Source organism: Talpa occidentalis, unplaced genomic scaffold (assembly GCF_014898055.3).
Source record: "Talpa occidentalis isolate TD23 unplaced genomic scaffold, MPIMG_talOcc4v2.1 talOcc4.15, whole genome shotgun sequence".
NCBI classification, from domain to species: Eukaryota; Metazoa; Chordata; class Mammalia; order Eulipotyphla; family Talpidae; genus Talpa; species Talpa occidentalis.
In genome coordinates this window covers 41059077-41071213 of record NW_023601543.1, presented here as the reverse complement: position 1 = coordinate 41071213, position 12137 = coordinate 41059077, and the positions used below count along the sequence as shown (strand labels likewise).

General features: G+C 35.0%; 1 protein-coding gene across 1 annotated transcript in view; it reads left to right on the top strand.

Annotated features, from left to right (window-relative positions):
* Nucleotides 1-11826, top strand: part of SH3BGRL (SH3 domain binding glutamate rich protein like) — a 61550-nt gene extending 49724 nt beyond the window's left edge. Inside the window, 3 exon segments of the mRNA XM_037512228.2 lie at nucleotides 3159-3191; nucleotides 3194-3241; nucleotides 10092-11826. Coding sequence (XP_037368125.1) covers nucleotides 3159-3191; nucleotides 3194-3241; nucleotides 10092-10124 — 114 coding nt within the window. The 3' untranslated portion in view covers nucleotides 10125-11826.
* Nucleotides 11827-12137: the final 311 nt, after the last annotated feature.

The window sequence follows — 12137 nt, the reverse complement described above, 5'->3', positions numbered from 1 at the left end:
TACAGTGTGAAGTCTGGAAGTGTGATACCACCATTCTTTTTTTGTTAAGATTGCTTTGGCTATTTGAGTATTTATGTGGTTTCATGTGAATTTCAGTAATATTAGTAAGAATTAAAGTTAGCCTTTATATTGCCTTGGGTAGTATGACAATGTTGATTGTTCCAATTCCAGAGCAGGGGCTATCTTACCTTTTCTTTGTGTCTTCTATTTAACAATGCTTAGTAGTTTTCTTTGCATCAGCCCTGGTTAGGTTTACTCCTAGGTTGGGTTTTTGTTTTTGGTGTGATTGTAAATTGAATCATTTTCTTTATTTCTTCCTCTTGTAGCTCAGTTTTTTTCTTAAAGGATGGCAATTGATTTTTCTGTATTGATTTTGTAACCTGACACTTTGCCAAGCTGGTTTATTGTTCAGTTAGTTTTTCTGTGAAGTCTTTAGGGTTCTCTATGCATGTTATGTCATCTCAAATAATGATAATTTTAGTTTTCTCCTTATTTGGATTCCCTTTTATCTTTCTCTTCCCTAATTGCTCTAGTTAGGACTTTCTTTACTATGTTAAATACAAGTGGTGAGAGTGGACATCCTTGTTTTCTGGCCTGGGTGTGCCCCTGTGTTGATTCTGGATCTTTACCAGGGCTTCTAGGGATAACCACTACCAGGCAAAGCCTCGGTCGCCTGGCTGATGGCTTGTGCCACTGTTCACATGCTAGACTAGAGCTCCAGGATCTAGGGTCCTTTCCAGCAGGACTGGGGTTTGCTGTTACCTGCTGAGGCCTTAGGCCCTTGCCTGGGAGCTTGTACTGCCTACTGCATGCTTGTCCTGGGGTCCTCAGTCCAGGGTCTTTACTAGTGAGACTGAGGGTCACGGGCGCCTGGCAAGGGCTTGGGGCTTTGGCTGGGACTTTGCTATTCATCTTTCTATGTGTGGCTTTTGTGTGTGTGTGCGCGCACACACGTGTGTGTGTGTGCTTGCGTGTCTGTATATGTGTGACATTTAAAATATATATAATTGATTTATTTTAACTGAGGTAATATTGGGATACCCCCATCAGGTATTTACCACCATAGTGCACCCACAACCAACTCACCCATATTATACCAACATAGACCATTGTACTTCCTTCCATCTTTGTTCTCTCTCCTCGCTCCTACTCCCTTCCCCCACTTGGTGGTTCAATTCTATAGTCAGTTATCAAGGGTTAGTTTTTCAGCTTGCCTTTATCTGACTATTAATTTACTTTATATTTCACATATTGGTGACACCACCTGGTATTTATCTATCTCTTGCTGACTTATTTCGCTTAACATTATCCTTTCACGCTCCATCCATGTTGACATCATGACATGAGTTCATATTTTTTGATCATTGAGTACTATTCCATTGTGTATATAAACAAATATTCTTGATCCACTCATCTGTTCCGAGGCAATTAGGTTGTATCAATTCATTTAATGAAAGCATGAGTTCATGCAGTAGATAAACTATTTTTGTTGACCTTATTTTTTCTAAAGTTAACTTGTTTGTACATTTGCATCTTCAATTACAGAGTCATTGTTTCACTTGATCTATTTGATTTCCGTGATTTTCTCCTGAGTTTTTCATCTCCTGTATTTCTCTTTTGAAATCCCAAAGCTCCATTTTTCTTATTTAGAGCTTTATTTTCTGTCTTCAGTTTATTGATTTTATTTCTAAGGACAGTCATTTTCCCTAGTTTTCTTCTATTTATTTGAATTTCTATATAATTTTAATTCTAAAATCTGTATCTGATAGAACATAGTTTCCATGTCTATGACTTGAGGTTCTGGAGATTTGTTTCTGTGTTGCACTATTTGCTTGGGGACTCATTTTGCTATTTGTTGTTTTTGTTTGTTTGTTTGTTTGTTTGTTTGTTTATTTCTGCTTTTTAGCTTTGGAACCCAGCTGCTGTATGTGGGTTTTCCTCTGAGTGTGGCTTCTCCCCTCACTGATCAGGGTTCTCATGTATCTGGGAAAACTACTGGCAGGGCATCCTGGGAGGTTGTGAGGCTTCTGGCCACTCTGGTTCACTCCTTGATGTGGGTCCTGGGTCTCACCAGTCTGTACAGGTGCTAGTAGGGACTTTGTGTGACGTCACAAGGCCTTTGTAGGTCTGAGCAAATGCTGGTGCACTAGAGACCTCTGGTTACTCTGGCACCCTCCCCAAAACATGTGGGAATCACACTGGTCCGTGTGGGCATATGTAGGATCTTGCAGAAGTCATGAGACCTCTGCTAGTATGAGCAGGGGCAGGCAGGGTTTAATGGAAGGTTGCAAAATCTCTGGCCACTCTGGATCCTTCCCAATGGAGGTTTGGAGGCTCACAAGTTTGGGCAGGGGCTGCTGGGTTCTCCCAGAGTGTCACAAGACCTCTTCTTTTTATGTTTTATTTATTTTTTTTATATTATATAATTTTTACATCATTCTTAATATTTTTGTGTTTTAAATCAAGCAAAGAGAAGGTAGTTTTAGACAATGGTTATGTTTCTAAGTGTGTTTCTCTTGATTATTTATATAGTCAAATTTAGGTCATTCTTTTTTTTTTTTTTACAGTTAGAGAATTCTTGGTGCCTTAGAAGAAGACAGTGGGAATCCCAACCTAAGTCAGTCATGTGAGGCTTTTCTTTGATCCCAGGGTTGAAACTTCTTTATTTGCTCTTGTGGTCATATTCCATAAAAGTCCATTCCCTTCCTCCAAACACAACACAGATTCATTTCTTATACGATTTTAAGCATACATAACTGATATTTACTCTATTGTTGGTTCTGAAGATGCTTCTGCCTAAATAAATAAAGAAGAGAAAAAATGAGCTGGAGTAATCAATAGTGTCTTACCAGAAATAAGCAACTTCATACAGGCAATTAGTTGGCTACTTTGGGCTATGGAGAGAGCTGCTTGCCCTGAGGTAGATTTCAGTTCTATGTGATATGAAATAAGCCACTTTACAGTTTTTGCCCTATAGAAAAGTGAGATGCAATAAATCTTACCTCTTTAATACTCTTTCCAATATTTGAACATTATGGAATTTAGTTAGCCTGTTTGCCCTAAAACATTGACCTGTCAGATAATTCAATATAAATTTGCTCTTTTTTTACTTTTGTTGGTTGCATATATCTAATTTTTCTTGCCTTTTTTCCACCAAGGACTATGATGCTTTCTTTGAAGCCAGAGAGAAAATAATGCAGTGTACGCCTTCTTAGGCTTGGCAGCACCACCTGGTTCAAAGGTATGATTGCCTTTTACTTCTGCTTTATAGGCCATTTTATTGCTTGTATATTTTTAATCTGTAAAATTTCCACCTTTATTAAATACTCATGTTAAGCCAGAGGATGAGGAACATAGCTAAAAGGAAATGTTCTTGCTCTTCATGTACTTAATCCTTGGTAGGACAGATAGATATGTGCAAAATCAAATACATAAAATGTGACCAGGGAGTAGGTAAAGTTATTTCACCATCAAACTGCTCAAAGTAGAAAATTTATCATTGACCCATTTCAATGGGTCAATTATTATTCCTGATGTCACGCACAGTTTCTATATCAACAGAAAACATCTTAATTAATAGGAATCTCTGGATAGCATCTATTGTTGAAATGCTAGAGCAAATACTAGAGTTATTGAAATTAACTAAGAACATTTGAGTTTTAAAACTGGTTATTGATTGCTGCTAAAATTTGGGAATTTTCCTCTACCAACAATAAATATTTTTTTTCCCCAAATAGCAGCATTCACAAGGGAGACTACATTTAAAAAAAAGAAAAAGTTAAATTGACCATTTAATGAAGTATCTCAAAGATACGGATTTTAAATAAGATTTTGTGTTTTGTAGTAGGTCTTCTCCACAGAAGCTGGCTTAATTAGAGTGTGTGTCCCCTTCTCTATCATTTTACTTTTTGCTCTTAGCAACTGATTTTATCTTAACAATTCCTTTTCCAGTTTTGAGAATCTGTGTTATTGTTCCTATTTTCTCTAGAGACCATTTACTACTATTGTATGTGAGTCACTGTGAAATTGTGATTCTTTGACAAATATTCTTCTCCCATGGATAAAACATCTTATTTTAGGCTTTGTATAATTTAAATAGCAATAAATATTGATAAGCATGTTTGTTTATACAAGTTAGTAAAACCCAGGTTGTCATTGATTTCAGTGCAGATTAAGGAAGTGTAGTCTGTATTTTTGTGACTATGGCTCCCTATCTTTCAATTAAAAGTAGGAATCATTCATTCATTTATTCTTTCAGTGTATTTATTGTCAAATACTGACTTGACATGATTATGGGAAAATGTAGAGAATACATCATAGTCTCTACCTTCAAAGTGTTTATAACCTAATGAGAGATATGTATACAAATAATTCCATGACAAATATGTGCACCAATAATTATAATTCAACAAATACTTTGATAAATTCTTTATGATTGGTGTGAATAAAGTGCTGAAGGCATTCAGAGTAAATAATAATAAATTACCATTAAAGAGCTTGGGGAAGGTTTTACAAAAGAAGTGGCATTTCAGCTGTTAGGGATTTCAAAGAACTAAAGTGACACTAAGATGTTTATCACAGAGGAGCAACAAGAACCAAAACATGTAGCTCTAAATGATATGTTCAAGATGCAGACTCTAGAATAGGGCATATTAAAGAGGAGGATGCTTTAGGAGTAAGAATGGCAAGGTAGGTTGGGGCCAGGTTATTAATGCTATACTGGGTAATTTCAGCTTTATCCTCTAGCCATCCAAAAACCATGGCTGGGAATGGGGGAAGAGAATGATATGATTATGTCTGTATTTTATGTCTTAAGGAGGTATATTTGACAGTTGTATAGCTTGTGGAACATTGGAAAAATAAGACATTAGAGATAGGCTGACTCATTAGAGGGTTACCTTAAGAGAACAGCTCAGAGTAGAAAATTTATCATAAATTTGCAGAAATTTATAAATTTATAAATTATCAGAAAACAAGTGGAGAGGCCTAAAGTATAAGAAGTTGCAGAAAGGAAAGGATGAATTTAGGTGACATAAAAAACAATATGTAATAGGATTTAGCAATTTATGAGATGCTGGTATATTTAAGTACTGGGAAGGATTAAAGCTATCTCTGGGAGTTCTAAACTGTATGATTGAAAAATGAAGCAAAAGTCATGGAGGAAATATAAAAGTGAATGTTCCAGGAGGAAAGTTCATCTTGGAAATGAGAGGAAATGTGTATTCTGAGTCTGGAGACGAGGAGAGAAACACAAAAATAGAACTTTTTACATGTGGGGTAGTTAGGGGAAAGTTCTACATTATAAGATATTTTTATATTTAGTGTGAGATAAGAAAAAGTCTTTTGCTAGGAGTGATGGGAAATTTGGGACATGAGAACTTAGAGGAGAATTTAAAGGCTTCACTTGTTGAAAATATGCTAAGGATCTCTAATTGAAGGACTCTGAGTACACAGCTGAATTTAGAGTTGATGAGCCCAGAGAGGAACAAGTCAATTTGGATATGTTTTCCGTCATTATTTAAACCTAGGATTAATAATAGAGTAAAAGAACTTCAGATGCTATCAAGGATTGAAAAATATGGAGATGATAGTTTAGGATAACAAGAGGGCTAGAATTGACAATGGAGTTGAGGGGGGTTGGTGATAGATATATTTTTGAATGTATTTATTTTTTTAAGATAAAAAGTGATAAATTTGATAGTAGAATGATGATTTTTTAATCATTCAGCTCAGTTTTCAGTTTCCCCCCTTAAAAAAAAATGAGTCTTTCAGAATAAAAAGCTTAACAAAAGTATAAAAAATAAGAAATAAAACTAGTTAATCCACATTGGAAAAGTACATTAAATATAAAAGAAATGTGACAAAGAAGGACATGATGTTCCATCTATGAAATTAGCAAAGATAAAACAAAGTGATAGTACTCAATGCTGAAACAAGTACATTGAAATGGATGCTCTCATATATTACTACTGATTGTACAGGTTGATACTGCCTTTTGAACACCAGAACAGAAAATATGTATCAGGGACCTCAAAAATGTTTATAGTTTTTCACCCCATCTTTTCACATTCAGTATCATAGCCCAATCGAATAATCTTATGTATGGAATAAGCTTTATGGGTAAAAACATAAATCAAATGTTATTTATAATCCTAAAACTCTGAAAATAATTTAAATATCTAAAAGTAGGCTGAAACAAATTAATTCAATACTGAATGAACTTTATGAATAAAAGTACATGTCATTGTGATATATGTATTCCTGAAACTTTGAAAACAAGTGAAATGTCAAAAAATAAGATTAACAAAAATAGTTTATGTACTGAATGAACTCATAATTTCATTAAAAAATGAGTTTATAAAACCTATGTGTCTGAGAACAGATGAGTGGATCAAGAAGATATGGAATATATACATAATGGAATACTACTCAGTGATTAATAAAGATGAACTCATACATTTATGTCAACATGGATGGTGCTTGAAAGGATGATGTTAAGCAAAATAAGTCAGAAAGAAAAAGATAAATACCAGGTGTCAATAATATGTGGAATATAAAGTAACTAAAGCAATAGTCAGGTAAATACAAGGTGAAAAATTAATCCTTGATACTTGACTACAGAAGTGAAGCACGAAGTGGAGGAAGGGAGTCAGGGAGGGTACAGAACAAAGAGGGAAGGAAGTATGATGGTCTATGTTGGTATAATATGGGTGAGTTAGTTGTGGGTGCACTATGGTGGTAATACCTGATGGGGGAACCCTTTATCACCTCAGTTAAAAATAAATAAATAAATAAATAAATAAATAAATGAGTTTATAAAGTTACATTATAATGGCTGCAGAATTGTTTTTAATATGTAATTAATAGTGTAATTGCATTTGAAAGCTATGCATTGGACAAAAAAAAAAAAGACTGAAAGGAACCGTAACTAATATGTACACTCTCCTCCCTTTCTTTTGCATATAATTAGCACAAATTCTCTTTTCATTTAAAAATTATTGAAAACCATTGCACTGGAGAGCTTGAATTTCAAGAGTAACCTCTGGCCAATATTTCCATAAGCAAGGACTCCTGTGGAAGACAAATGATTTTTATGTTCTTTTGCAAATTGGTTGCATTTAAAACCTATAAATATTTGTTATTTATTGCATTAATGCAAAAGATCATTTTTTATCACCAACATTTCTTATTTCACAGTGGGAGTGATAGTTTTGGGATATTAAATAATATAATGGATTTATTTTTACTAAAAATTAAAACTTTGGTGATGTTCATGTTGAGAGGAAATCCATTCCCCTTAAAAGTGGTATTCAGTAATATTTCAAGGGAATAGAGGATGCTGGTTAGAGGAGTGCTCAAATTAGCTTTGATTGAACATCCCTGCTTTAGGGAGGGACCATGGATTACAATGCCTTTGCTGTGAGACTTGAAGCAAATTTATTCCATTCGGCATATCCTATTTTACTGCACCTCAAAGAGAAACCATTTGCCAATAACATGTAACTGTGAAGCTGGTCTTAGTTACTAGGCAAAAAGTGAAGAGGAGAAAAGCAGGAAAGAAGGATGGATGCAGACAAAGGGCCAAACTCTTCACATACCTTATTTTCTCTCTCTATGATCCTTATGAACTAGGTGTCATCAGTGTCATTTTACAGAGGAGGATAGTCAAATTTAAGTAATTTGTTTAAGGCTTCATAATAATTCAGTAGTTGAGCTGGAATTTGAATCTGTGTTTATCTCCATCAAAGCCAATACATCTGTGTATAAATATTGGGAGTAGCAAGGGCAAGCGCCTTATATGTTTGTATCTAAACCTCTATATCTTATTAGATAACTCAGGAGTCTATAAATACTAGACACTCTTTTAGGTAAAGTAAATGTTTAACACAATTTGCATATTTGATGAATAAAAAATTACAAAAAAGTAAATTTACCTTAAATATGATGTTTTATAAAAACATAAAGAATTTTGAATTTTGTTTTGGATGTCTACGCTGTAATTCCATTTAAAAGGGTAACAAAGCTAAATAATTTATGACAAATTACAGCAAACTGAAAAGATAGGACTTTAGGGGGCTTCTCTGGTGGTGCAAGGGATTAAGATGCAATCTGTGAAGCTATATGCAACCACTGCAACACAAGTTTGATCCCCAGCCAGGGAACTACCCACATGGTACAGCAGACCTGTCCTGACACGCTGATGCTCCTCTCAGTAGTGCATTTCAGTAGATATGCCTGTACTGCTCCCCCCTCTGTCTCTGGTGAATTCTCTCAACCCCCACACCTCTGGCCTGTACCCCAGTTCTTGTATGCATAAATAAATATCTTTAAAAAAATGATACTTTAGGGAACTAGGATATTTTCCAAATACTAGTTACTCAGAGGCATTAAGTGTTCTTAATAAGAACTTCATATTAGCGTGCCTCCGTGGTGGGGCAGGCGGTTAAGCGTCGCGCTGTGAAGCTATCCGCAGCCTCTGCAGCGCCAGTTCTATCCCGGCCAGCTGGCGAGGGTCCCACATGGCGCAGCAGATCTCTCCTGCCTTGCCCACTACTCCCCTCAGCAGTGCATTTTGTCAGTCTGCCTGTTCTGTTCCCTGCTCTGTCTCTGGTGAATCCTCTCACCCTCCCACACATCTGGCCTGTACCCGGTTCTTATATAAAATAAATAAATAAATCTGAAATAAAAAAGAACTTCACATTAGAACATACTCAATTTTTACACTGCTTCCTCATCTATATATGGGGAAGGCTTCTATGCTGGGCTTTTGAGATGTCTTAGTATAAAATTCATTTTATTGTATGAAGATATTATTGGAAGCTTATTCTTTAAAATGATAGCCAAACACAATGTTAGAAGTTTCAAGACTTTAGGAACATATTTTTTTTTTTTTTTTTGTGGGACCCTCGCCGGTGGCCGGGGATCTAACTGGCACTGCAGAGGCTGCGGGCAGCTTCGCAACCCAGTGCTCAACCGCTGCGCCTCCAGGGGAGGCCCTGAACATTGTTTTTTGACTAGCAGTTCTGGAAGGTGAGTCAGTAGTGTGTTGCATCTGTTTTGTTAAGGATGTATTAGGAATGAATAACAGTGTCTTCCTTGGTTTCCTTCTTTCCTTTATTTCTGTCTTTTTCTTGGTTAAAAAAAAAAACATCATTTTTTGCTTTTTATGCTTCTTTTGATTTTGATATCAGAGGCTCATTTTGGAAATTCAGCTATCCCCACTTTTCCTGAGACTTATTCAATTAGTGACAGGCATTTAGAATGATGTTTTCTGACATTTATGATTTCTACAACTCAAGTTGGAAGTTTCTTTCACCAGTGACTCTATGCACTAATCTTTAGTTCCATGAACCAGAAGAGAAGAAAGAAAACCTGACTTCTTTTTGTGCCTACTGCCATGAAACTTCAAAGCAACATTTTAGCAAATAAAACATTTTCTAAATGGTTTACACTTTAGACAAACTCAACAATCTGTAAACTTCAGGTAATATTCTTTTTCTTCTTTTTTTTAAAAAAATATTTATTTATTTTATGCATACAAGAACTGGGGTACAGGCCAGAGGTGTGGGGGGTGAGAGGATTCACCAGAGACAGACTGGGGAATAGAACAGACAGATTGACTGAAATACATTGGTGAGAGGAGCAGCGGGCGAGTCAGGAGAGGTCTGCTGTGCCATGTGGGTCACCTCCCTGGCTGGGGATTGAACTCAAGCTGCAGTGGCTGTGGGTGGCTTCATAGTGCTGACACTCAACCTCTTGTACCACCAGGGAGGCCCTAGGTAGTGTTTTAGAATGTTTTTGTGAAAAATTGCACAAAGAGGAAATAAACTGTTAAAATATCAACTATATTTGTAAATAACTTGCTTTTATGGAATTATTTAAAAAATGTAATAATGATTAAGCAGTCTTCTATTGCATCTGTTTCTAGGCAAGAGTTCTTACATTAATAATTTTTAAGTAGTCTTTTGTGGGGACAATTTTATTGCTATAAAATATTTCTAGTAATTTGAGCTAATATGGTGTAACCAGGTATACATGGATGTTTGTTTTGTGATATTTAAACTATCTGTCTTGTTTGTTTTTCATTTCAGGAAGCAGAAGCCCAGGCAAAGCAGCAAGCATGAACCTTAAACAATCTGTCTTACGTATCCTGAAAAAGGAGTCTTCATTACTTTCATAAACAAAATTATCTTGGCTTCAAAAGATATAGGTCCAATGCTGAAATAGTAGATAAGTTGGCATTTTCACGTGCAATCATTCATAATGAATATACCATTAAAATGTTATTATGATGAGGACTGGTAGATGAACAAAATTTTTAAGTACACATCATGAAATAATATTATCTGCAAAGGCATTTTGTGTATTTTAAAGAGCAAACACCTGTCCACTATTTTTTTTTGCATTATTATTGCAGCTTAGCTTTATCTGTAGCTATATGTTGAGGAATTTAAAAAGGGGAGAAAGAATTTGTCTCTTGTTGCCAAATTGTCTCCTTAATTTTAGTGAACAAGTTATGTACCTTTTAGATGTGGTATTATTCTGATTAAAAAGTAGTTGCAGGTAATGTTTATGACATGTCAAACATTGTCATTTCCCATTCTTTTGTAGTTGACATTTATATGTATTGAACCCCAGGTTTTCCAGGCTTCTAAGTGTATTGATAGCTTTTCATTGTACATTTCATTGATTGAAACAGAGGAACACAGACACTCACAGAAACAATAGATTCAGTCAGTTGACATGTTCTTTGCTTAACTACACATCTGTGATGGAATCATACTTCTAAGTTGCTTGCCCCACTGAAATATGTTTAAGTATGTTATAAAGATATAAAATGGCATCTTTTTGCAAAGACATGAAACTTAATTAACTATAATATGTTGGCATTAATTAATTAATTGTCCAAGATTGGTTTTCATAGGGTCTTATTTTTTTCTTTTTTGAGGTAACATTGGTTTACAATATTGTGCATAATTTAGGGTTATAAGTTCACACCTCTTTAGGTGTATGTTACCACACCATGCCCACCACCAAAGCATCAATAATCTCTTACCATAGGCCACTGGATCCTCTTCCCACTTATCTCCCTACCTCAACCTCTGCTTTTAGTAGCCTCAATTCTGCAGTCATGTTACTAGAATTTTTTTTCATTTGCTTTTGTTTTTTTCTCTGTCTATTTCTCTATATTCCAAATACAAGTGAAATCACCTGGTATTTGTTTTTCACCTTCTGTCTTATTTTGTTTTGCATAATCCCCTCCAGTTCATCATACTGTTACAAATGACAAGATTTCAGTTTTTGTTTTTTATAGCTGAGTGGTATTCTGTTGTATACTATATCTTCTTTATCCACTCATGTGTCATTTAACACTTTGCTTAAAACAGTCTTAGTGTTTCTCCCATTTTAAAACAACTTGTGATCACAAATGTCACTTTCCCTCAGATATTTGAACTTTTTGGTTAAGTCCAGCATATGTTGTCAGTCTACATTAAGATAAAATATTTTTTCTATGCCTCTATTCCAGTGCACAAGTATCAGATAAAAGGGACCATTTTTAAAATGTTAATTTGATGTCATCTAAGAAGACAAGAAACATTATGAACTAAGTCACTTACCAATAAGATGCACATATTGTATGTTAGTTCCACATTAGTTCATTACTAAGACTAAACACCTTTTACTTTAAATTGCTTTATTGTATCATTTGATGTATGCAAGTCTGTCCTCTGCCAAAATCAACATCTAGTGAAAACATGACTGTGTTTATTGAGAATCCAATTTGTGATGCTTTAAAATAAACTTTAAAAATAAACGCTGCACTTTTATAAAACATAGTTTATGTGTCCTGGAGTTTGTAAATAATTGGAATTTTTAATATGTAACATTTTTTAGAGGGTGGGGAAACAGAAAATGATAGAAAACAACTTTAATATAGTTTATAAATTTCCTTTTTAGGGTCCTGCATTTTGCAATATATACTAGAGTCAACACAGAACTATTTTGTAGTTTGAGTACAATGTATGATGTAGATAACTCTATAGATAACATTTTGCTTTAGTAATGAAAGGTTTGGCGCAGTAAAGAAAAGGAGAGCCAGGCTACATTTCTCAAAGGGAGGGAAAGTTTATTGCGCC